This window comes from Anas platyrhynchos, chromosome 9 (assembly GCF_047663525.1).
Source record: "Anas platyrhynchos isolate ZD024472 breed Pekin duck chromosome 9, IASCAAS_PekinDuck_T2T, whole genome shotgun sequence".
NCBI lineage: Eukaryota > Metazoa > Chordata > Aves > Anseriformes > Anatidae > Anas > Anas platyrhynchos.
Window position 1 is genome coordinate 2,108,132 of NC_092595.1, and position 27,110 is coordinate 2,135,241.

Sequence of the window (27,110 nt, forward strand, 5' to 3'; positions counted from 1 at the left end):
ACAGGCTGGAGAGACTAGCCAGGGGTGGTCAGCATGGAGCTTTCCCAGTGCCTGGCAGCGGGATGGTGTCAGACCAGGGATTGGGATGAGTTTTGGGATGAGTTCTGGGATGTGCTCCCCTCCAGCATCCTCCTGCTTCTGTAACAGGGAGATCTTTCAGAGCAAGCTGACCTTGCCTAGTGGCTGGCAGGCAGCTAGACGTCCCACATTTAAGTAGCTAAATTAAATGATGTCAAAGCCCTTCTGTGTGCAGCTTGGTAACTGGGACAAAGAAACCAGAATTGGAAATTGTAGCTCCTGCAGCATTTAAAATGTTTGCTACGCTCAGTAAACTGAAAAAGCTGAATTAATAAATAAATAAAAACCAGCTGGTTTCAGTGATCAGCAAACTGGACAAGGGTATGGCCGTGGTGTGGAGGTGGGGAAGGTGCAGTGAACCTCTCTGATCCTAGACATGAAACCTAGAAAAATGTTTCCACAATGATACTAAAATCTTAATAACCTGTCAAACGTGCTGTTCAGAAGACATTTGGAATGAAAAATAGCTCAAAGATTTCCAGCTGAACAATGCACAGTTCATTATACATCCATCAAAAGGCAAACTGAAAGTTAATTTAGCTCAAGTCGCTCTGCTGATGAAAGCCAGAGCCTACCTTTTAATGTCAGAGGCGAAAACTGGTGGCTTCAGCTGTGACTTCCTCCTCGCTGCCCTGTGTACAAGGAGCGTAGCAGTGATTATGCTAAGTTCAGGGAGAGATAAGTCTGGCTGGGAGTGGCGAAGTGCTGGAAGGTGCTGCTGTTTCTAGAAATAACTGCTACCTAAATGCACAGATGATGGGGGGGAGACACAAGAAAGGAGAGGAAAGCTCTGTGAACTGCTCTGTTAACTGCTTCATGGACCTGACAGGTTTAGCTTCAGAATCACACTCCTCAGGCACCCCTCAGGCAATCCTTTTGGACAACCTCATTAGCAAAAATTGATCCTCTAAAATATAGAACTGACACTAAACAGAAGAGAAATGCGGGAAGAAGTCGGCAGCCATCCGGAATGGCATCGATACGGCGGTTCTGCTGCATGCCCATGATGCTGGCTCAACCTTCCCAGCAGCAGAAGCCCCATGAGCAGGGCAGCCAAAATTTGTGCTGTGTGTGACCAGGGGGGTTGGCCCCAGGTGTTTCAGGCTGGGCATCCATCTTGTGGGTGCTTTTGGAGGTGCTTCCAACTATCAGGAGAATGGGGTTGCTTCTGAGGATGGGAAATCCATGCCCTTCCCTCGTGTAATATTTGCAGTCTCTCGAGCTTTGCGTTTCTGCCTGGTGTCATGGTGTTTTACTTGCAAATCGTTCCTTTGGTTTGGGAAAGCTGATGTGGTCATGGAAATATTCTTGCTTTTCCTTAGAAGTGGTGTGTTTGTTTATAACTGGGACTTCTTAGCAGACCTGCTACTAAAGAAAACAGAAATTTTAGATCCAATTCAAAGACGGTTTTAGTGAGAAAACTAAGAAGAGAAGCAGACACACTCCTTGGTTATCCCATTAAGGGCAGCAGCAGATCTCTGAATGCTTCAGTGCCGTAAGCCCCAAAGATAACTTTTGCGAAGGGAATCTTTAGCAAGGCGGCACGGACAAACCGGTGACTTACTTTTTTGTGTAATTAAAAGCTGCTATCTCTAAAGTCTTTGGCAGAGAATAAATTAGGTGGGGACCTAGGAGAGGAAAGAGCCATTACACTTTAAACAGGAGGCTACATTTCTGAAGTGCACAAGTAGTTAATTAGGATGTGGAAGCTAATCTAACAAAACAGGGGAAGATTAAACGAAGGTGCTTCAGCTGCAGATGAAGCCAGGAAATTTGAACTCCTGAAAAAGTACAAATAAAATATTAACGCTGAGGTTGCATTCGCCACCTGCAGCCTCGCCATGCCCAGGGGGAAAATATCCGGAGCAGGGCTTCCTCCTTCCTTCCCGCTTTTCCCTCGCCAGCTTCCCATTTTCTTTTCCCCAGATTGTTGCTCTTTGTTTGTACACATGGGACACAGAGATAGCTAAACTTACAATGAAATCTCCTATTACAGTGCTTGTAGATATGGTGCAAATGAAGGGTTTGTGCTACGCGTTGCGTGTGAATGATCCTGCCTTCTGAATAGATCCTGCCTTGGGCTCTTGCTTTATAATAAAGATATTGGAGTAAGAAGCTGATTTAGTTCCAGCGCACAGTATTAGGTACAGTACACGCTATATTTCAAGAGATAAACTACAGCTAGTGATGACTCATCCCCACTGCAGCAGTAATTATAGTTCAGCCAGAAAAGATGTAACAGAATTAATTCAGGAATGTTTAGCCTGAAGGCATCTGACAGCATTTAGAAAACGTGTGAAATGCATTTTCTTTGGGCAGCGTTTTTAGCATGAAGGCTTTTTGTAGATTGGCTAATCTGTGTGGAATGACCTAAAAAAAAAAAAAAAAAAGGTTTCCCACCTACCCAGCCCCAAACCAACCCTTTTTGCTGCTTTTAATGGCATTTGCCACCCTCTGACCACGAGCATGAGCAGCAGCCCAGGGCGGGTTGTCTGCAGCCCCTGATACAACTAAGTGTTTTATGGGCACAATTAAGTGTCTAATATCTACAGAAGCCTTACCTCTGTGCTATGTATTTTTGTGCTAGATACTTCCCTGTTTCCTACATAAATTAGTTGATGACTGTCTTAGCTTTGCTTTTCAGTAAAAGGATCTTAATTACACAATAGACGGAGCACAAAGCCTTGTCTCGGTGGCCTCCCGACAATGGAAATCGGTGATAAAATGCATTAAAGCCTTCACTGGTATTGTTTACACATTTACAGCAGCGGTTGTGGTCTCCAGCGATAGAAAAGGCAATAAATAAAAGCTGTTAGGATTGTTCTTTTCATTATCATATGATTTTATAGCCGTTGGTGCCTTAACCACCCATGCATAAAATTGACTGATATCACTCGTAATTACTGGAAATAACTACTCTTAATTCTCCCGACCGGTAGTTAAAGCTTTATCTGACTCAGGGAGCCCACCAAGATGGGAAAAAAGAAGCCAGAAGGAGCCTGCAAGTGTGCAGGTGATGGCAGCAGGCAGGCGGGTGGGTGTGAGCCCAGGCACACTGCAGAGGGAAGCGGGGGCATGGGCAGAGCCCCCTGCATCACACACAATCTGACACTCAGGGCTTGGGGCTTGCTAGCTCTGCCTGGAAAAGCAGTGGAGGATTTGGTTTTTAATGAAAAAAAAAATAGGTTTTCTAGGAAGAAAGCTACTTTCTATGCATAGTTTCCATTTTCTGTTGAAAAAAATCAGGAATTGCATTTTTTTTCCTAGGCTTTTTAAAGAAAATTTAGGAATACAAATAAACCCCGTCATCAGCAGCTTTTCACCAGCCCTCCCAAAGAAGTCCCCTTGCCTTGTACTTGGAGTAATTGCATTTGCAGTTGTTTCTGAAGTAAAATGTTGAGATGTTTTCACCCTGACACCATCCCAGTTCAAGTCAGGACCATACTCTGAAATGAGGGTGAAGCTTCCATCAATTCCCTGGCAGACCATAACTCTTTGTCATTGCAGATTCATCCTTGGATCTGTTTTATGGCTGATGAAGAAGGTCTGATCATTCTAATTCATTGATTTGTTTCCACCTTATCTGTGACTTTGATATAATCATCGTAGCTTTCCATCCTGATAAAACTGCAATGAATTAGCCAGATAATAAAATTGCTTAAATGCAGATTTATTTATTTAATTTATTTATTTAATCTGTTTAACCATGCTCCCTGCTGCCTTATACCTCCCTGCAGAAGTATATTCCCAGGGAACATTGCATATGTATAAGGTACGCCAGAAAGGAGACTTAAATCTGCAAAGCTATGTAAAGTGTATTTTAGTTTTACCTTTCACACAGTCAATCACGCCTGAAAGTGCAGAAATTGTTATAGACCAGCCAGAGATAGACAGCGTCTTTTTTTTTTCTTTGCTGCTTTAAAGTCCTCTCAGTTATACAGTATTTTATGAAAAAGTGATGTCTCGCTAGTCAACATAAGGAATGTGGAGACATACTTTAAAGAGTTTACTTTAACAGTTATGCATTTAAATTGTTCCATTAGAGTGGACGTGCTCTCCCCTCCGCCGATAAAAATCAGTCTTAAGAGAGCAATGTAGGCTCTTCAAGGAATTATTTTTGCTATTTCAAAGCGTAATCTGCTACCCGTTTTATGAAAACAATGATTTTATACAAATGAAGCAGTCTTCAGTTTAACCTTTCTGGCCACATATTTGTTTTCTGTGATTGCCATGTGATGTTATCATCTATTATTACAGATTTACTGAATAAATGAGTTAGCAGCAACTTGATCAGGCCCTGAAGGCACTGTATGGATCCAGACTTCTCGATTACCTGCCCCTCATTGCTCTCTACCAGCCAGCAGCAGTCACCAGGGTGCAAATAGTTATTCTGAGCATTGAAAAATAGAGGTGGGATATACAACATTCTCCTGCAATGGCTTTTGTCCATATAAGAAAATAACAGGAGCTGAAATAGGAGAAGGCAGCAATTTAACACCTGTAGTATTCAGTTCTGCTTCCATTTCTAAAGAATTTAAGAGAAATTTAAAGATAAGTTGGGATATTAAAAACCTCTCACAATAATTCATGTGATCATAAAGATATCAATACCTCAGAAATACCTCTACAGAAGTCTGGAGCAAGACTCATTATGGGGAAAGGTGATATTTGCAGGACTCTGAAGTAAATCTCTGATGCCAGATACAGACTCTATTCACCGTGTCCTCCATAGGACCCAAAATCTTCTGGGCTGCTTGGTGGGTAGCAGCTGGAAGACAGCTCTAGAACTCTTATTTCTGTAAAAAAGAACAGGGGAGAAAAACAGTTGATATTTCTAATTTCCACTTATCAATATATTAAAAGAGATTAAAACAGTTACAGACAGGATCCAGTATTTGAAAGGAAATAAATCAAACCTGCATACTTTGTATCTGCTCAGTGACAGCTAGAGCCTGCCACGGCATTTCAAGTCAGCTAGCTCAGTCATGCACAGTCCTGAATCCAGACTTTGATGGTCCCACTTCTTTGCCTTGATGTTGTTCGCAGCAATCAGTGTGAAAGTGATGCGCAAAGCCAGCTAGGCCTTCAAAAAATTGTTAGTGTAAAACTCCATAGAGAAACCTGTAAATTAAGGAGGAGATCAAAGTAAGATATGGCAAAATAAGGAGAAGCACATATTTTTGATCGTGTTTTTCACCGGGTTTTGAGTCAGTGGTCAGGACCTCATGTGCCCAGCCAGCATCAGGGGCAGTAGCACTGGGGCATTCCAGGCACACACAGGACACACAGCCTGCGTGCATGGACACGTGTGCTCACATCCCTGCAATCTTCCCAACAATTCCCCTTATCCCCCAGTTCTCAGAGGAATTTGTAAGCCATTTAAAACCATCAGTGCGTGCGAAGGAGTTCATGCAGCATCAGCCAGCACATGTTTTAAGAAATAGGTGTCTGAGCTTGTTCGTGCCCTGGAGAAGCATATTTCTGCAGAGCTAAGGAAACAGTACCTGATTCTTCAGACTTTGGGGCTCCAGCAACCTGAAGAATGCTAATTATGTCTCTGACTGCTGCTCATCCAGAAAGTGATCTAATTGAAGGTCCCTTTTTGAACCTCGTGCTCCCTGTGTGCCTGGCAGTGCCAGCTTTCAGACAGCATCCTGGTAGGCACCTCTTGTCTTAAACCAAGTGAAGGCAAACCTGTAAGCTGCCACTTTACGAAGCTTCCCAGGAGGTTTGCTCCAGATTCGGCAGCCTTTTTTTGGAAAGCTGCTGTTTGTGGAGGTGGAAAGCAAAGCAACCTTTCCCAGGGAAGCCGCTGAAGTGCTCAGGCCCCAAATACTCTCCGCTGCCTCTTGGGGTTGGTTGGCCCTGGTGGCCTGCTGTCTTCTGGCTGTCCCCATCGGTGTTCAACGTGGCATGTGGCTTTCCTGCATTCATCTACGTAGCCTGTTGGCATTGTTACTCTTTGATTTATCCTCATTTTCTCTTTCTACCTAAGAAGTTATTTATTTTTAGATTTATTTTTAAGTATCTATGTCTTTTGATTTGTAGTTCTAATTACAAATAACAGCTTGATGTGTCACGTTAAAATGATCGTCCTGATGAGTAAATTGCAAGGTTCAAATACCGAAGATCTTTCTCTCCAAGAGCAGCATTTTCTGGGAAAGGAAGTGTAGAATTACATTGAATGATCATTTTCATTGCTGTGAGAAGTACGGCAGCATCCTCTGTGCTCTCCCAGTAATGCAGTAATGTAGTCACACAGCAAATAGCACTGACTTCACTGCTGGCACTCTCTCCGTGATTTAACATCGTTCAACATCAGCCCAAGTATTGAATGTTTTGGATTTCTATTTTATTTTATTTTATCTTATTTTAGAAGAAGAACTCTCTCTCTTTTGAGATGAGGTACCAGGAAATGTGCTGACCTTCAATTAAGAAGGTTTAAGACAGGGCAGCGTTGATAACTTTTGTTGGCCAGCTAAGCTGAAAAATAAAACACAGTCTTGTCTGACAGGGATGACATAGTTAAGAAGCTGCAAGTCAGAGCACATGGCCATGCTTTAACATGACTTGAAAACAAAAAATTCATAATCAAAAACCAACTAGTTTTGAAAAATTTGCTCTTGTTCTGTGCCAGCATGGACCTTTCAGGGTTTTCCATGCATGGGAAGAGAAGAGAGGGAGAGGCTGAGACCCTCAGGGGCTGAGAGTAGGAGCCACTTGGAACTGGGGACACACATGTGGGGTCTACGACTCGAAGACATCGTTGTGCTACTCACTGTGGTGGCTGCTGTGACTCTGTGGTGTTTCCTCTTTACGCAGCCTCTGCAAGAGCCACCTCCTACATTTTGGCCTTGGAGTTTATTTTAGCTGAACAGGTCTTCTTCCCCACTTGAACAGTAAGCTCCCTGAGTTTATCTTTTAATTATGCTCGCCAAATGGTGGTGGTTTTCTTCGCAGAAATATGAACCCCAATGCAGACAATGTGTTACCCGGCGGAAAGGCCTGCCTCAGAAGCAAGGCACACTTTGCTGGCTTTTAAAGCACTTAATTTGAATCTTTTGAGATACCGGCCAGAGGAGAAATAATTTCCTATAATCTGACTCAATTTCCATAAGAGCCAGGTTTACTGAAGCATCCCGTGCTGGGGGGAGGCACGCAGCCAGCCCAGCCAAGCAGAGGAAAGGCAAATTCCTCCTCCTGCATGATAAGGGCCTCCTAAGGGTGCTCCCCAAGGGACAGCATCTGCCAGCGGGGGAAAATGAAGAAACTGAATGCCACATGCTTTTAAATAAACTGGGTAATATTTCTGAGGAGGTTAGCTGGTGTTAGCACTGCAATATTGGCACTGCATTAAGTAGTGGATGTCTCAGGACGTGTCCCAAAAGATCTTCCCTCTCTGCAGTGGGGACCTAGGCATTCCCAGCAGCTCGGTGCTATCCAGTTTTATCACCTCAGCCTTTGGAGCAATGAACGCTTGCCTAATTCAGCAAATAACTCTGGGCAGAGCCACTAAACAGGAGGCTATAATTTAGGCAGTGCTGTTTATACAGCATTTTGCCAAGGATCGACCCAAACCTGGTTATACAGCAGCCATTACCAATTGCAGCTTGCAGATGAATGAGAAGGCAAAATTTAAAGGCTTCAGTGGGGCTGTTGTGCCTGGTGCCTTCTCACCGCCAAATATCAGGTCTCAGCAATCCCCCCCCAGCAGCAGCAGCAAGCCAACAACTCAGAGGCAAGCCCCCAGCCCGCCCTGTGCTCAGCCAAGGAGTGTCGTAGTGAGTGTTTTGATTGTGAAAAAGAAAAAGGGAAAAAAAGAAAGAAAAAAAAAAAAGAGAGGGAAAAAAAAGGCATATATGAAGAGTTATGACTTTTTGGTTGCCATCTACCTTTGATTTTCAGACTAATTTGTTTCTGGGGGTTATGAGTTTCACTTAGATGGAGGATATGCTCTAAATCAATCTGATGGTTTTGCCAAGATCTTTATTTAAAACCTTACCCCTTAAATTACACAGCAGTTACCTGACAGAAAGATGATTGAATTAATGAGGGATTATTACAATATTCTTGATTTGAAAAATTAGAAAACAACACCTCCCTCTGTCCTCGGGAGAGCTGGCTGTTTCATTAACAATTAATAGAAAAAATTGACACTGTGAGAGCTGCAGATCATGCTTACTGTGAGCAATATAAAATAGAGAGTGTTAGTCTCAAATATATTTAAAGTAGTTTCCCCTGAACCTGCCAGCTCTCATTTGAAAAGGTTCTGTGTCTGCCTGCTATTTTGTCAGACAGTGTATGGAGAAATGGAAACCAGCAAAGTAAATTGCTCTTTTTTTCCCCCCCTGGTGATAAAAAAGTCATTACCGTGAAGATCATTTATCTCTCTGAACAGATATTGTATTGTTTGTTGAGTTTCTTTCCACATAACTTTCCCGGGTAGGGCTGTGGCACTTAGGGTAATCCCAGATAGTCCACTCTCAGCTGTTATTTATCGTTTCAATGATAGCCATCATTTTACTGAAGCCGACTTGAAACTGGCTTCCTCCATGGGAAGCTCGAGCGATGTGAGCATCAGGCTCCCAGCCCACTTCAACCCAGGAGAGCTGGGCTGTGCGTTCACTGCTCCATCACCCCTGTGTATCCACCACCCCCTCAGCTGGCCCTGTGTCCCCAGGGTCAAATCCACAGGGGGGAAGTGGGACCAGGGGGTCTCACCGGCACCAGAGCAAATGGTGTCTGTGGAAGATGCTCTTGCCTCTACCACCCATCAGAGCTACAAATTCTGTAGAGTTTGGCTTAGGGAAGAAAGCAATATACTCCAGATTTTAATATTTTTCACTATATTTAGTGTGTGTGTGTATATATATATATTTGAGCCTTTTTTATTAAAAAGAAAGGAATAGATATTATGTGTTGTTTGGTGCCTTGCATTTTGTGTTTGCCCCTGAGGATGTGATAACCCCATGACAGTGAATCCTGACTCAGGAATGGAGGCTTGTTGGAGGACTGCTATTTTCGGTCAGGCACTAAGGCTTGTTATTGATAGCATGAGAAAAAAAAAAAAAAAAAAAAAAGTAAAAAAAAAATAGAGAAAAAGGAGACAAAAGGGAGAAAAGTCCTGTGGCTGTGAAAAAGATGAGAAGTCACTGATCAGCTGCGTCACTATTTTGGAGGTGTTATCTGATGTCTCTGGGCTCCATGCTGTGATCAGACGGCTGTGAGCAGACAGGGACAACTCGCCTCATATCTCCTGGACATCATGTCCATGCCTGAGCACCGGCAGGTGATAGGTGCTATCATGAATCGCTTTGTGCTTTCTTTTTTTAATATTTTATCTATTCTGCTATGCAGATAAATTCTAGTATGTCAGAGGAGTATTTATTGGCACAGATGTGCTGCCCACAGGCAGCTGCACTATGCACCCAGGCAAGGGCCATGGCTGCAGTTCTTCACAAAGAAAAATCCCTTGATCTGAAGCCCTTGATCTGTGTGAAAGCTGGACTGATAGAAGGTTTTGATGCAGCATAGCTATCCTGGGAAATTTGTAAAGGTGCTGGCCTGTATTTGCATTATTCCTTTTTAATAACAAGCTCGGTAGAATATATTTTGGCTCAACCTTGCCAACACAACCACCACAAATCGTAACGATGGTGTATGTGCCTTGTTCTTGCTGCAAGCACATTTGCAGTGGCTGTTCCAGCAGCAGAAGGAAGCAGTTCCATCAGGTCTCCAGATCCACCTGCTTTTTAACAGGGAAGGCACAAAAATGCCTGGAATTGATTTTTCTCTTCATTACTGCAAAGAGAAAGGGCTCGGCAGAGTTTCTGTGGAGAAGGGAAGGAAATTTCTTTCAGAACTATCTCCAAATCTGTGAATAAAATATTCTGTCATATCAGCAAATAGTGCTACCTGTTTATGGGAAAGACTTCTGCTTCAGCTCTGAAGAAGGATTTAAAAATATTTTCAAGCCACAGCTTTTACACTCGCTGCAAATTATTAAATTTCCATGGCCTGTGACAGTGCATTTGATCAATGTGTTTGATGTCTGACCATAAAAGTGGCAGTCAAGGATTTTTCCAAGGGAATTTCTCATGTTGGTGCATGGTTGCAGCAGTACCTGGGCACAGCGTATCAGTACCCACCTGGTCCACCTGAGATGTCTCCTTCAGTCTGAACAAGAACAGGAATCATTCAGTCAGCACGTCCTGCACATGTGCACACTGTTAATGAGCAATGGATTCTGCCTGGAATAAAAAAGGCTCACGATTAAAATAAAAGATTTGTCAGACCCTTGGGGACACCATGCCAGAGGAACAGGTCCTGGGGGTCACCAGTCTCTGAGGGGTGGGAGGACACTGGTAGGAGGTGGGAGCTGCTCTGCTCTGGCTAGGAGGGCTTTGGGAGGAGTGGGGGGCAAGGGGAGAAATGGGGGATGAGGGGAAAAGTGAGGGGCAAGAGGAAAAGCCAGGGGTGGGGGGAGAATTTGGGGGTGAGGGGCTTGTGCTTCAGCCTGGAAGCACTGCTCCTCTGCAGCAGCTGTCCCTCTGCCTGAGCTCACTTTGCATTCAAGCCAGCAGATCAATTAAAAAGTCACAGGCTGCTTTTTTGCTATTCACATTCATTAAAATTAGGCTACTCCGTTCCTATCGTATTAATCTTTAAGGGAGTAAATCGATGCTGTATTTTCACGTGGGCATGATGTCTGGTAGGCTGAGCGTTCGTGCTGCGTGCCCTGCACCGGCTGCGCTCACCTCTCCGGGAGGTACCTTATACCTGAGGGCCGGGGGCTGTAAGTGCCTCCCCATGCTATTTATTTCTTTTTAACTCACGTATAAACACACAAACACGGTTGTTAACATGTGAAATGCAGAGCAGATGAAATCACGCTTCAATTTCATCTGCCTCAAAAAAACAAACTCAAACCCGCCGCCCTCGCGTGCTCTGTTGCTGCGTTTTCCCTCGGAAGCTGCCGCCAGCCCAAGGCGCATTTTTCAGAGCTTCCCTTCCCACCGGCCTCCCTCCAGGAGCAGAAGCACCACTGAACATGTCAGCAGGCAGACGGAGCCCCCGGGTGCATCCCTGGTGGGCTCGCGGGGACGGTGGCAGTGGGAGCCCCCAGCGCTCCCAGTGCTCCCCATGAGGCAGCCGCTGGCTTCCCAGGCTGCTGCACCGCTGAGCTGTGGACCCAGAGACCCTGCCTCAGAGCTGCCAGCTGCCAGGATTTGTACTTTACTGGCTGCAATGCCTTCGGAAATTTTCCTTTGGAGTATATATTTACCCGGAATTCTCTTCTGTCTCTGAAAAAAGATTAACTCGTTAAGGGGTTTGCAGCGAATGCCACTAGATGCCCGGCTCTGAGAAGCAGATGAGGTGGGTGACAATGCTGGCTGGACTTTTGGGGTGGAGGGTGGGGGGAGCTCTGCTGTGCCTGGTTACAGTATCGTGGTTGGTGATTTCTCCTAAAATGCTGCAGAAAGGCTGTTTGCCTTCATGTCCTTGTACCAGCGAGAGCATCCCTGCCCTGGTGCACTGTGCAGGGCCTGGAGGGAGGGCAGGCCCAGCCCCCGGGGCTGCAGTCCCTTCTGCCACACCTGCAGCTTGTAATCACACACCTAATTGCCTTTAATTAATCCCACCGCCTTCAGTAATAGCATGGAAATAGCAAATAGGGAAGCGGAGTGCGGGTTGAACCCAAAGCTGTGGTGGGGTGCAATGGGTTCACCTGTCAGCATACCTGCGCACATCAGGGGATGCAAGGCAGGGCTTGGGGTTTGTGTTTAAATCACCCTCCCTGCTGGGCTTGTGTTCCAAGCCTCAGTTCCCGTTTCTCCTCTTGTTTTAAAGAAGCATCTCCTATGAGGCTTTCAGACCCTGAGTGTGGCGGTGCAGGTCCTCACCTCGTGCTACCTAGGGGTTAAGGGAGGAGCAGTAAGGCACCAGAGCTGGGCCTGAAAGGCAGAGGCCTGAGGGATGAGGCTGTACTGGGGAAACTGGATTCATGACACGGGGTTGTATTTGAGCATCCAAGAGGCACAAAGCAGCTGTTCTACCAAAATCTGTTTGTTTCTGCTCTGAAAATGCCTTTTTCACAATGACAGCTGGAGACTAAAGCAGCATGGGCTTCAGTATTTCAGGGGTTTGGGGCACTGTGAGCCTGCACGTTGCTTTACCGAGTCACTTGCCTTTCTCACAGTTGTAACGAAGACAATTAAGTCTGTTTTCCCTTTTTGTTGTTGCTCACAGTATGACGGGAGCATTTTAACCATCCCTGCAAACAAGCTCTTCAATCACGTTTATTGTTCCCCGATGTTCCCGACAGCATCCCAAGGCTCACAGCTGCCCCGCACGTTCAATCCCTGGCATGCACTGGGGCTGGGCAATGCCTGCGTTAGAGCTTGGTGGTTTAATTACTGCTGTTACAGGTTATGGCCCAGGAACTGCTCATCAAAAAATGGTAATGAAATGCGTGTTTGTTTTTCCTGCTTTTACTATTTTTCGCTCCGTATTGTGCAGCTCTTCATTGTTTCCAGGTTTTTTTTTGGAAAGACACAAGGTTTGACGACAAACAATTGTTGCAGACTTAAGAGGTGCAGGAGCTAGGATGAGGAAATCCCACCTGGATTATCCCTCAGGCTCTTAAGAAGGGATGTTTTAAGAACAGAAGGGTGCGACTCAGCACTAGTTGAATATACAAGTTTTATTGTTTTATTTTAGAAGTGAGCCAGGAACGAACTTGGCCTTGACTAAAAGGCTTGTTGTTGAATTTCTGAGAGTTTTGCTTATCCATAAGTTTTTTTACCAGAGACAACCACACTTTGGGTGCTTGACAAGTCCCTCCATACAAACCCGCTCTGCCAGGGACACAAAGGAAAGCGTTGGCTAATTGTTGTAAGCCTCATAGCTGGCTCTAGCATGCTCCTATACATTTACAAGTGCACAAATTCTTGGAGCTTTTGCTGCATACACCGTGAAAATATACTCTAACAGGTACTGTAAATCTCCAGAGCAGATCAATATTATTTTGAAATCCAGTGTCTTTGATGCATCGCGTGGATGTTCCCCACAATACTGATGCGCAGGCATATCTAGGTCAGGCGTTGCTCCTATTGGAGTTGATGAAAAATGAACCATTGGCTTTGGAGGTGTAGAGAGAGCCTCACACAGACCACAGCAGATGTTATTTAAGATGCTTTGCAATGACAAGCATATGTAGAGTTGACGGTGCAATGCTGCAGAAAATGTCTGCTCTGTAGTAAAAAGCCCCAGTAATATATCTAGTGAGGGAAATAATGTAAGAACTTTTCTAGGAAATTACTATAAGAATTTATAGGCCCAAATATAGTTTGCACATCAGTGTTTAAACAATGGGAGTTACAATATGGGCTGAACAAGATGCGCAGCTTCACATGGTAAAGAGATAAAATAAGCAATGCTAAACAGGCTGCTGCTGTTAAAAGATCTGTGCTGTTCATTAAATTATCTGATGCTCCCATCTACTGTTTTAGGATCAATGGTATTTCTGGACTGCATTTGTGCAGCCATTAGATCTTTGTTGCTGCATTTCCTGTGAATGAAATTCATACGTGTGCCACGTCAACACCATTCTGCAGGCTGCTGCTCCTGCCGCCCAGCAGCTTGGATGAACCCAGCGCCAGAAGCCTTTGCTGGCTCCTGGATTTTTGTTTCACTAAGCCCATCTGTTCAGCTGGTGTCCAGATACAGGACCAGCGCTTGGGCATGGTGTGTCCATGTGTGTTTACTTTCGTTGTTTTCATTTTATATACATAAATGAAAGTAACACTAGGGTCATCCCAAGTAAGAGTTTGTGCATTCAGTTTGGAGCTCTTGCTGCTGAGAGTTTGGCCGTGCTGCTGGCACCAAATCTGTGTGCGCTGCAACCCTGTTCTCCAACATGCTCCTCGCTGCAAATGCAGACAGCACACTGAGATCAGAGCTGCCCCTCTGTCGTAGGCCAAAGAGATTTTTGTTGTGATGCTGATCTTGCCTCTGGGATGTCCTTTGGGAAATGTAGGGCGGCTTCCCCAGCACAAAACTTCCATCACTTTGGGGATGATGATCATGGCAATACCAGCCCCAGGAGCTGGCATTGTCATGATCATCTGATTCAACTTTTTTGTTTGTTTTTGTGTGTTGTGTTTTTTTTTTTTTCTGTCTCTCTTTTTTTTTTTTTTTTTTTTTTTCCTGAATATAAAGGAATTTGGTAAATAGCTTTTTGTCTGTAATCGCTGAAAAGCAAGCGGTGCGTATCTCTGGTCATAACCTTTACTCGGTGTAAGCCTCCTGCACCCCTGCAAGGCAGGAAATGGCACCCCATTAAAACAGGTCCTTGTGGAAGCGGGGGGAGTGTGGTGCCCTCCAGCCCCAAAGCATTTAAGTGAGGTGATAAAACACCAGATCGAGCCGTGGCCTCCTGACATCGTGTAACCGCTCGGCATTTACTTGCAGTATCTGTTCCATTACTGCCTGTTGCTAATGTTGGGTTTATTAGGTTAGGGACCTTAAAGGGAAACCAGATTACGTTAGTCTGTCTGGGGGAGCTGAAGGTTTGTAGGGTTTTCTTTTTTTTTCTTTGTTCTTTTTTTCTTAATGCACTCCTCTGTCTCTTCCTCCTAAGCATCGAATTTCATTTGACTTTCAGGGGCACCAGCCTGGCTTTCCTAGGTCTGTGTAATTCCACAAAATGGGAACAGTGCTGGAGCTCTGCCTTGCTGGCTGTGACCAGCCCCTGGTGTGCCAGTGGGAAAATCCAGGAGAGCAGCAGGCAGCGAGGTTCCCCTGGCGTCACCCCGTGAATCTGGAGGAAGGTGCCCAAGTGCATTGTGCCTAAAATACCCACTGGGGAGGTAAAGGTGGGTGCAGGAGAGGCAGCTTGAAAAGGGCCTTGGCTAAAGCTACCTAATAAATGGTTAAATTTCAACTATTTAACCAAAAAAGTGCCTTATAATGGCATCCTAATGGCTGTAGGATTCCAGTTCCTTCATTCTGGCTGCACAGCATTTGTTTAATGTGGAAATGATTCACACATAGAATATATTCCCAGGTTTTATAGCAGATAGCCAAATATCAATCAGACAATAACTAAAATTACTGATAGACCTGTTCCATGATTTATTTTTTTCCCATATATCAGGAAAAAGTTTCACGTAGCCAATTTTTGTATTCAGTATTAGCCCACCCAGCCTTTTTGGCCCCAGAACGTGGCAATGTTTGGTATAAAGGGAATAAAGATTTCTCGGTGCACTTCTTCAAAACCTTTGGTATCCAGCTATATGGACTAGAAAGCACTGAGTGCTGTGAGTACCTGCGCAGCCCACAGGTGGCAATTCGAGCCAGAGCTGGTACAGCTCTGTATCAGCCCAGTCCCATCAATGGCGCACACACGGTTTGTTTTTGTTGTTTTTCCTCCAGAGCTGTTAGTAATAAAGAACGATCACAGCAATTTTTGTTACAGCTGAGTCGCGCTGGGCTTTTATTAGGGACTTTTATTAGGGATAAATCACTGGTGCTGTGGCAGTGCTTCCCATAGCGGCTGGCGTTTTGGTGGGGGGCTCCAGGGGGCTGGGGCTGGGGCTGCAGAGCAGCCTGGGCACATCCCTGGTATCTGTTATCACCTGTACCCTCCCTGGGGACCCCTCGTGTAGAGCAGTCCCTGGGCAGAGGATGCCAGGTGAGGGCTGAGCATCGCGACTTTGCCACAAGGTCTGATCTCAGCACCTGCTTTTTTTTTTTTTTAATTTATTTTTAGATACAGCAGGTCTTGATAAAGTAATTAGCAGCAGAGCTGTCACAGGCAGGCTGCTCTTGGTGCTGCTAGGGCTCTTCTTGAATTAAAAAAAAAAAAAAAAAAAAGGCAATTTGGGGCCCAACCACATATCTCAAGGGTCCTTTTTTTGTACACATTTATTGCAGTAGCTCAGCAATTATGAATTTGGGCAACATTTTAATTGCATTCCCTTCTCTGTAAGCAGCGGTGTAGAATAAGCCATAACGCTGATTAATTTTACAGTTTGATTAAACTGTGAAAAAGCAACATTTTGTTTTAATCAGGCTGCACGTGCACTTACATATGTTCCCATGGACCCTCAACAACCCAAACGGGGGGAGCACGCACTGCAGGTCCACCTGTGAGCATCCTTCACTTAGGCGAGGCTGGCTGCAGGCTCTGCGGTGTGCCCACAGGCACGTGCTCACCCCTGCAACAGAATTACACCTCCAGAGAGCAGGAACAACATCTCCTGCACGTTGAAATCCCTCACGCCACACCGGCGGATGGATGTGCCCCCGAGGAAATAAGCAGCGGTTCCAGCAGTTCAACGCCTGCTTTAAATTAGATCTACGTAAGCAGATCAAGCAATTAGCTTAGCCTGCAGCTTCTCTGATGTTGGCATTTTCTCACTTGCCTCTTAAAAATTTGTGCAGATAATGATACCAAAAGCACGGGGGAAGCAAACCGGAGGCAATTAGTTTGTGTCGGCGTATGGAGGGGGTGGCACGCGAGGGCCCGATGCTGTCGTGGGGCTGGGAAGGGGAGGTGGGGCTGAGCCACGGGGAGCAATGGCTCAGGTCAGCCAAAAGGACTGAAGTCTTAATGGACTGTTTAATGTTTGTCCTAAAAATAAACTGCAAACCCCACCCTGCCCGGCTAATAAGGGTGAGATGCTGCAGGACTGGGTACGGTCAAATTTCCACCGGCTTTGCCAGAGCTGGCTGGTTCGGGCTATTAAAGCCATCTGTTTGCAGCTATGCCTTTATCAGGGTCTCTTCTCATGGGTTTCCTGTTAAAAAGGTTCTCGCTGAGCTCCTGGCCCTCCACCACCCCACTCCTGTGTGCCAGAGCAGCCCCAGGGGAGCACATCACACCCCATGGGGATGGCATCGCTTTGACCCGAGCCATTAACGGGGCCCCAGCGCTGGTGAACAGAAAGCCCAGCTTTGCTTTGTCAGTGCTGCTGAGTGATGCTGCCTAAAAAATGCAAATTAACATATTTGCTGACTTACTTTTTATAGCTGAATTGAGCTCGCTGATTACCTGAGCTCACTGGCAAATTAAATATGAATATTTATTTGACTGAGCTAAGAATAGGCTGTTGTAACATTAGGGCAGGAGGGAATATGCATTTACGGTAAGTATTCTTTTGTCTCCTGTGTCTTACAACATGATTATCATTTAGTAAAATAGAATTATCCCATTGATTAGATTTGCATCATCTAAAACCAGGTGGCTTTTTTTTTTTTTTTTTTCTGGCTAAGTAACCTGATAAATATAAACTAGGTTTTAGAATAAAATAGCTTCAGGATCAGAACTGTATTGCCTTTAAATATTCAGCACTCCTCCAGGCTCAAGCAGAACATAATCTCACCTGCACAAAGTCTTTAATGCCGTGCATTTAAACATTATTTTGTCATTTACTGGATATTGTAAAATAGAGTGGGGTTTTGGTGTTGTTTTTTGTTTTAAGTTGCTCTGTTTTGATCACTGAACAGGAAAATGGTGTGAAAAAGGGATTTAATGACAAGCTGGGCATCAGTGGCCAGGATCTGTGCAAAAGCAGTCATTGGTTTGCACCAAACTGAAAATGAAGTTAACCTTGTATGCCACCTGATCTCTTTTCATTTACAAAAGGAAGCCTAACGAGCTGACCTGGGCTTGCACCGCTTTCTAAAAATTAGCAGACACAGTCGTGTTTCTCAGTGCTATGAATTCTGTAGAAATTAAAATCTCTCTCCTTTGTACAAAGCAAAACAACAAGGAGTTCATCAGAAACAGGAATGGTGAGTTCAGATACCTTTATGCAAGTAGTTGCTGAACTTTTCCCTCTTTCCATTAAAACAAATCCTCCAAATACTTTTCCAATGAAGTGTTTGTAAAATGGCCTTTGTCACTTTTTTTTTTTTTTTTTTTTTTTTTTTGTGCAGTGATAAAGAAATTTTTAAATAACAAAAAAATCAGAAGTTTTTGTGGTGGCCATAGTTTGGTGGTTTTTCTTTTTTCTTTTTTTTTTTTTTTTTTTTCAAATTCTATTTGATTTTTTGGCCAACAACCTAGAGTTAAAATCTCTACTTTCTGCCCTTTCCCCTCACAACCACCCCATGCACGTGCACTGGTGCAGCTCTGTAGGAAAGCAGCCCTGCTGGGTGCCACGGGGAAGGTTATGGGCAGCTGCTGTTGGAATGGCACAGCAGTTGAATTTAGATGGATTTTCTTTACCTAAAATTGTAAGAAAAATCAACCAGGTGGAAAATAAGTCTTTCATAAGCAGGGCATTTGCTATTACAAACATAAGACAGCAATGTTGTGTTGGTGTCTTTTAAAAACTGGCTAAAGAGCTGAATTAAAATGGTAATTATGGTACGAAGTGATACCTGAAGGAGGGCAGATAATTTTCTGAAGGTTTTGGTGTAATCGTACAGCTCCAAATCGGCTCAGGGCAGCCTTGGCTCATCCGCTGGGAGCATCAAGGCAACACCGGCTGCCAGGCAGGTGAACGAGTGCTTAAAAACAAGAGGGGAAATAGATCTTGTGTAAACATTTACGTTTTAATTTTCTTTTAATTCCGTGAGGCCTGTTACGTGTTTATCAAGGCATGTAACAGCTTTGTGTTAACAGCGCAGCAGTGCATCGTTAGGTGTGCGCCAGCTGCTCGCGCTCTGGTTCCTCTTCCTGACGGCCCTCACCGGTTCCTGTCGAGGGAAACAAATGTGTGCTTCCCTTCAGTAACCAGCACCAGAGCTGCAAAACAGGCAGCAACAACAAGAAGGCCTGGACACGTTTCTTGACAAAGCACAGATCATTAGGTGAGCGCACTGAGGGCAGAGGGAACGAGGTCCCCAGCCAGCGGTGCTGCTGTGTCTGATGGTGAGGTTGTGGTCTTGCACATCCCAGTAAGTACTTTAAATTTTGGTGAATGCTCTGAGGAGCACAAAACCATATTTTTATGTTAACATCCCTCTTTGAGACTTTGCCCATACAAATACTGTTCCTGTGGGCAGGGGCAAAGAGGCAAATAGGGCCTGAGGTCTTGCCAGGAGCTAACGTGGGAGGTTTTGTTGGAGGGTTTCTGAGGGAGTCCTCGCTCTGTTTGGTGCCCGTCTTTGCCTGTTGAAAGGACCAAACCCACCAATTTAGGGCACCATTGAGTGCTGATGCTAAACTAACAGGAGGGAAAAATTACCTTGATGTCACCGTGTTTGTCTCACTTGGATTTAGCTGTGACACCGGGTGTCAGGCAATGTTTCAGGCCGTGGGCAGGGCAGACACTGCTCCAGAGGGCTTTGTTCCCCTCAGCTGGGGACCAGTGGGGTGGGATGGGTCACCTCCTCCTGCTGAGCACAAAAGGAACTGTGTGACTGGCTTAAATTGGTCATTAATGCTTATATTAATGATGATAGCAAGAACATCATCGTTACTCACTGATTAGCCAAGGCTAGTTCAGCAGGAGCTTAGCGTCGTGTTGTATTTCTCTATTGTTTTCCTTCATTTTGGTGGACGGGTGAAGTTTGTTATCATTGTCTCACCAGGTCGCCTCGAGCCCTCAAACCTTCCAGCAGGGGCTCCTGGCTCCGTGCAGCCGACAACGTGACTCATTTTTTCCAATTCTTGTGTCGTGCGGGAGCTGTGGGAAGGGCGGAGAGAGAAATGAAAACTCAGAAGGGATGGCAGATGGGGAGAACCGCGGCGCAGCAATAAAGCTGTGTATTTGTTCAGCTGGAGGCACACGCACATCAGCCCTTGCTGTTGGATTTCTCTGCTTTGTTTTAGTGTAGCCCAACGTGGGGTTATTCACAGGAGTGGCGTTTGGGCCAGATACTTCACTGCTCACACCAAGCGTGCAGCTCAGCGGTTGGTATTTGTTTGCCGCGGAGTAAATAACGATCTGCAAAACCGTATAATGTTATCTATAAAAGCATTTTAATTAAGCTTAACCTCCCTATAAAACAGACGTAGCATTAAACACCGGTGGACAGGGTGAAAGTCTGCATTGCTGGCAGTAATCGTGCAGCGCTCCTGGGCTCGTGCAGCGCTCGCTCTGAAACTTCAGTCACCTTTCCCTTAAACTTGCCATTGATTTAAAGAACTCCTGTTATTACCTGACAAGCTTCCTCATTCTCTGCATTTATTTTGATTTTGTAGAGCTTTCAGCCATGCCTTTATTGCTGCTGAGGGGTAAAATATCTGTTATAGCCAGAACCATAAATCTGCCTCTACCCGAGGACTGTATCCTCGTGACCATAGATCACTTCGGTTATTGCCAAAAAGTGCCATCATATCACATTGCAAATTAGGGGCTGGGAAGACAGGGCTTTGCTGATTATGCCTATTATGTGTGTCTGAGGGAAATACTTTACTCCCCCAACTAAGAGGAGACAGTTATAAAAAGTTCAGGGAGAAAACCAGGAATTAATGGGCAGTGGTGGCTCTCTCCTCAGTTGGATCTGAAGAAGAGAACAAAAAAGCCGATTTTGGCAGCCCTTGGAGAGCTTTAGTGAGCCAAAAGGGTAATTGATGGGGTGCTGGGACCTCCTGTCCTCTACGTGGCATCCCCTGGCCAAAAATAGCTTTGTGATGCTCAGCTGGGCTGGGGCACCGGCCCAATGCGGGGCTCAAACCCTAAAAACAAACAAAAACCAGCCCCAAACGTGCAATGGCAAAAGAGCTGAGTGTTGGAGGAGGCTGAGCTCCTCAGGGTGCCCTTGGGCTGCCCAACGTGTGCCTGGCGGGGTGGTGGCAGGCAGGGAGGGACCCCCCAGCATCCCCTTCTGTGCAAGGGACGGGGCCATTACTGACGGCTGCGAACCCACCCCATCCTTGGGGTCCTGCTTCTCTCCCTGGAACATTAGCAAAGTAAAGAAATATGAATAAATTAAACATAACATCAATTATTTACCAATCCGAAGCATTTCTTCCTGCTTTTTTCAGAGCCCAGCATCCCTCTCAACACCCTGTGCAGCGCAGCTCTATTTTATTTTTTTAAATTATCTAACGTTTCTTTCAATTTTTAATTCTCCCACCATTTAATAATTAATGATCTTACTTTCGCTTTAATATTTTTTCAAGCAGCACTGCAGGCCTAAAGGAACCTCAGACAGGTCTCTTTATTTTCATTCTTATTTTATTTGGGAATTTCTCTCTCCCAGTCTTTACCTTCTTTACCACCACTTCTTTTTAATGTTTTTAAGATCCTTTCACCCCACTTTTTCCTGTTGGCTCCTTGAGCGTGGCTCTCACTCTTGCTTTGCTTGGTGGGGCTTCCCACTAGCTGTCTGTGCTGGAGACACTTTGTAGCCAGACTATTTTCATGATATTTGCATATTTTCAACAGCAGATGGACCTAGAATGCCAAATTATGTGTTGGTGGTTTTTATTTTTTTTTTAGTGTAGCTTATTTCTCTTTGATTGGGATACATTTTGAACCTTGAAAATGAAAAATTCTCTCCTGGATGGCTTTATCCCCACCCTTTCTTAAAACCTTCGAGGAATTTTGGCTCGGTTTGGGATTTCTTTTCTTGCTGGGCCAGGTTGTTACAGGTAGGGCAGGGTCTGGGTGCCAGCGCTGTGTGAGCACCAATAACCCAAACCACGTGCAGCTGAGGGAAAGGAGGCAGCCACTGTCCTGCACAGCAAACGCTCTCTAGAAATCTTCAGGCAGGGAATAGAGCACAGCAATTTGGCTTTTGGAAAGCAATTTTCCTGCTCGTTTTTAACACTGCTGGACCAGGACCAGAAAACCCGACCATGGGCCAGGAGAAATCCTAAACTGATGAGCCCAGGCACTTCGCAGTGTGAGGCACCACCACTCAGACGTGGTAGGAGTGGACTTGATTCATAAATTCAAATTACAGCAGTTTACATACCAGCTAGCATGTAATTGCCCTTTAATACTTTTACATCCTAATGCTGTTACAAAGGACAAAGAATTATTGGGATCTTCCTCAAACGTCTCCTTTGATGAAGGAAATGTGAGCTGGGAGTGCTCGGCGTTAATTCGGGAGGGCTGATAGAGGTGGCTTACTGAAAGCTCGGCTTCTGCTGGCAAAGAAGATATTTCAAAGCCCCAAGCAACACAAAGACATGAAAATGAAGTGACACGGACATTCTGAAAACAGCTGGAGAACAGCTCAGAGAAAGAAGACGTGGCTTTACACGTTAAATCTTCCTGGGCCTGGAAACGCTTAACCCCAGCGCATCTGTGTTCAGCATCCCGGGTGCCCTCAGCACTTCTCCTGCTATCAGACAGGTGGGGTGGCTAGCAGAGGGTTGCATTTTTTGGGGACAGCCCCTGGTCAGAGCCTTAGCAGGAAACCTGACTTTTTCTGCTCAGAGGGATGCACGTGGGGGCTTGGTGGTGCCACAGAGCAGGGATGGAGTGTGATGGGCACCCCTATCCCTGCCTGGTGCCTCTGGGCAGCCTCCAGAGCTCACCCCGCATCTTTCTTCCTTTCTTTTTTTCCATCTTAGCCCCCAGCCAGCACCGTGCATGATGTAGGCAGGCTCTTGTCACCTCCATGGTGGAGGAGGTGGCCGTAGCCTATCCCTCACAGCAACCCTTATGATGCGTTGGAGGCAGCAGCGTGGCACCGAGCACCCCCAAAGCACCAGGTCACTGCCTGTTGGTGACCCGAGAACCTTTCAGCTCCTGCAGGTGGCCAGGCAGCATGGGAACACATTAGAAAGCTTCGTATCCTGGATGTAAGCTGCACTTTTGGGCTCTGTGCAGCCGGAGGTGAGGTTGTATGTTCACACACACCTTCACTGGGCAAATTTGAAAGGCTCCACAGCCAGCCTGCCCCTGGGTGGTGAGTTACAGCAAGCCCGGAATAAATGGAAGCAGGCAAACAGAGACTGCAATAAATGCTAATGCATTTTAACCTGCTCTGCTACCTACCTGCCAATTAAATGTCATGATGCGCTTGTAACAAGGAAATAAAACACGGAGGCACGAGAGAGGTCGGACACAGACAAGCACTGACCTAAGCATTACGAGTAAATTGTGCATTTTTCATTACAAAATTATTATGACTGGATTCTGAAAGCCTGGAGTGGATGAGGAAACCTGCTAACATCAAACACTCCGGGGAGAGGCGTAATGACTGGTCCTAATTACACAGCAAGGCGTGAGCTGGGAGAGCAGGCTGAAATGGCAACATTTCGGTAAATAAAAATGTCAGTGGGATTTAATTAAAACAGAAGGAACTGCGTGAAACCTGTGAACTTTGGGTAGCCGGTGGCTGCCGCCTGGGCCACGTGTGACGGGGAGGCTGGGGAGGCAGCAAGAGCAGAAATTTTGCCTTTCGGGCCGTGCCAGCACTGCCACCTCAGCACTTTTAAAGGTGACTGGATGAAATATGCATGCGGATTCCTTCAGGGCAAGCCGGCCATGCTATCAATTTATGCCAGGTCAATTTAGCGGAGCCTTTGGATTAAAGGAACCTGAAATATGATGCAGGTTTCCTTCGGCGATCAGCCCCTGAGCGATGGCGTGGGGTCTGGGCTTGCATTTCCCAAAGCGGGTGGATGGGGGCACCCAGGGGTGCGGGCAGCACCCAGTGCCCCAGCAGGGCAGCCCCCAGGCTTTGCCCCATTTTTGATGAGGTCCCACCACGGGGAACTGTTTTGAAGCCTGGAAATGAGCTTCCTCAGAGGCACCTCTGACACCTGAAGCCAGCAAGGCTTCGTCGCTTCTACCTCAGGCTCAAATACGGCATGTAAGGCACCAAAACGCTGCGTGTTTTATCCTATTTGTGTGCTGAGCTTGTGGCACATTATGAGCCGTTCATTAATTTTCCCTCAGAGCACCAAGTGAGTCAGGCACAAACCGTTCCCAGCCAGGGGGACGGGAGGTCAGGAGCAGGAGAAACATTTTCCGAAGTGCACGTGGCCGGCGGGCAGGGCCCGGCTCCTCCGTGCGTCCCCTTCCATCACCGGATGGAAATCAGGAGCAGCTCCCAGCCCTGCGGTTGGAAATTGCCTCCTGGTTCACAACCAGTGATTGCTGAGAGCCCACTGACATCTGAGCAACATTTTCCCAGAGCTTTGGATCACGGCTTTGGTTGCTGCTCGAGGCTGCCTCAAAGTGTGCGCTTGCACTTTCAGCTTCTTTGGACATTTTTGTAAATATTTACAGTATTCAAATCTTCTTTTTTTTTAAATAAAAATCTGCAGCACACCAAGACCTGTCCCGCTGACTTCTGCATGTTGCTCAGGCTCCCCAGATAGGCTGATTTTTGAGATTTGTTCTGAGACAACTGCATTTCTTCCTCCTCTCTGCTTCTGAAATTAACTGAATTAAAAGCCCTCATCCCAGCCGGCAGAAACGAGTGATTAACCTCAGACCCACCTTAGGGGCAGCATGCTGAATAGCTCAGGTTCCCAATGCGTTTCTCTTACGAAGCCAGGTGTGGCTGCTGTGTAAAATGGATAAAGCAGGGAATGGGAGAGGAAGGGGTGAGTGCCTCCATCCCCATCTCTCCTCACCTGGAGCTGCAGCAGCCAGCACGGGGCACTGGGGGCCAGGCAGAGCCCAGCCTCCTCCCGTACACCCAGCCCGGGCTCCTTGCTAGGCACAGAAAATAATTTAAGGAAGAATGAAAGCAGTGATGCCGGGCTGTGCTTTTATTGGCAGGAGCTCCCTGCAGCTGAGATGCCTTTTAGCTCTTCAGAGAACGGGACAGGCGATCCCAATCTGCCTGCCTGGACCCGATCAGTGGGAGCTGCAGGAAGCAGCAGCCCCCCGTCGGCACGCTAATTGCTGGATCTGACTTTAATTTAATAAGTGGGGACAGCCAAGCCTCCTGACTGAGGGGACAGCACTCAGCTGCTCCTGCAAGCCTGGCCTGGGACCCGTGCCGGAGCGGTGAGCATCCTCGGGGCTGTTCTGCTCATCCCAAAACACAATCTCCTCCCGGGACAGGAGAAAATCGCTGGGGAAAACCTTGTGGGCAGCTCCTGGTGTGAGCAGCAGGGACACCCCTGTGGAGCACAGCCAGCCCTGCCACCCCTCTTTTCCACACCTTTGAATGTTGGGTCTGTGATTTGCCACCAGCTCTGCTTAAAAGGAGGCAACCAAGCTGCTCTGCAGCACCCGGCACAGCTACCTTGTCCTCCCTTTATTCTCCTGGAAGCCTACCCTGCTTTCCATCACCAGAGCGGCTTGCAGGCTCGGGAAGTGCTGCCAAAAGAGTGAAATCCAAACATGTTTTGCACTGCTTTAGATAGAACCAGCCAGCGCCGTCCCTGCTCGCGGAGCTGTTAAAGTGGTATTTCCCACAAGGAAGGACGTGCATCGGGACGGGGACGGGTTTTCTATTAGGTGGATCAGATTAATGCTAATTAATATACCCACGGCTGCGTTATTTTTAAAGAAGGGAGTCGTGGAGGAGAGAAGATAAAAGACGAGAAGATGAAAAGTCATGACATATTAATGATTCAAACCGTATGCCGGGGCTGGCAGAACAGAAAGTATTATGAATAATTCAGACGAGACAGGATTTTCCTTGCAAGGTCGGTGAACGTAACAGGGCTGGATTTGGGAGGCTCGGCTCGTGCTCTCCGGCACTGCCCAGTGAGCTCCCTCCGTCCGCAGGCTGCCGAGGAGCAAAGCCCCCGCGGGGGCTCACCGTGGATTCCCCCCACAACTGCTGGGAAGAGTTAAGGCTGCATCTCGGTGCCAAATGCATTAAGGGCTGCTTTGGAGCCCAGGTCCCGCGGGAACGGGCAGGGCGAGGAGGCAGCGATGCCGTAGGCGGCCGGCGAGAGACCGGGATTTCTCCGAAAATGGCTTGAAGGAGGAGGGCTGCTTTGGAAGATGCACGTGAGTACCCTGCGTGGCAGATGCCTCTGCGCTCATGCTGCTCCTTCTCTTCTCCTAGAAATGTAGTTGGGGAGACAAATCCTGTAAATAACGTGCAAATGGTCTGAATGCCTGGGTCCCTGCCTTACAAATAGCGCTGTAAGCCGGGAGGGGTCAGCAAAGTCGGGACAGGAGCCCGATTGTTATACAGTGGGTGTGGGTGCAAAAAGCCCTTGCCCCATGTGAAGGCACTGCTCCAACAGAGATGTACTCAGGCAAACCTGCCAGGGCCTCGAGGGAGAGCCTAACTCAGCCTGAGGTGATATTTTTAACCTCATCTGGTCTACTGATAAATTTTACATGGGCTTTATTTCATAACGGGTCCATCAAGGACACACGGCCTGCAACCAGCCTCCGTGTCTGGCAGCCGAGGCTGCGTGCAGCAAATTCCTCCAGCTCAGCTTTTGAGTTGTGGTCATTTGTGAGTGTGAGGGAGACCCTTTGGGCATCTCACTGCCTCGCAGGAGCCTTTTGGTGCTTGGGTACCTCATTGTGACGGATTCTGCTTGGGCAGACCAAACCTGCCCGTGTGTGAGGGGAGCACATCGCCGTTAGCGCTGGGGTTTGGCTGCCCAGGGGAGAGCCCCACGACGCGTGGTGGGCTCACGTGTGCCCAGCACGTCAGTGGAAGCAAGGAGAAGGGAGGGCAGAGGAGAAACCAAGGGGTGAGGGGTTGAGCAACGAGTCCTGCCCAGGAAAGGGGGCTCCCAGGCAAGCACTGGGGGTGCCGGGCACCCCACCTGGGTCTCCTTCCAACAGGTTTTGACTTCAAGGTGTGATTCATCTCCTTTCAGCGGGGTATCAATGCTAAGGGCTCTTAAATGTAAAATGAAGTTTTGCCTTCGGTGTCCCGGAGGGGCTGCACGTCCCAGCCATGCGGTGAGGTCTGTCTGGGGGCAGAGTCGCACTCCCTTGGCTGTTTGTGGCTTCTTCTCTCCCAAGCTGCTTTAAAACAGAAAAAGGGAGGCGCACAAAGAGGCGGCCTGCAGTTCCCAGCGACCTTCCCATTTATTCTAAGCACCGTGTCCCTTTGGAGACGTGCACAATTTTGTCTGGCAGCACAGCAGAAAGTGGCGTTTGTGCCTACCAAAGCGATTCCCTGCTTAACCTCACCACTGCCTTTTATCCTGAGTATGCTCTCAGTATTTATGGGCTTTC

General features: G+C 46.7%; 1 protein-coding gene across 2 annotated transcripts in view; it reads left to right on the forward strand.

The window, feature by feature from the left end:
* Nucleotides 1–27,110, forward strand: part of SCHIP1 (schwannomin interacting protein 1) — a 138,309-nt gene that overhangs the window by 69,062 nt on the left and 42,137 nt on the right. The window contains exon 1 of one of the 2 annotated variants that reach the window (XM_027464718.3): nucleotides 25,376–25,913. The exons of the other annotated variant lie outside the window; for it this stretch is intronic. Coding sequence (XP_027320519.1) covers nucleotides 25,908–25,913 — 6 coding nt within the window. The 5' untranslated portion in view covers nucleotides 25,376–25,907. Of the gene's footprint in view, nucleotides 1–25,375; nucleotides 25,914–27,110 lie in introns of those variants that run through there. 2 annotated transcript variants of the gene reach the window in all.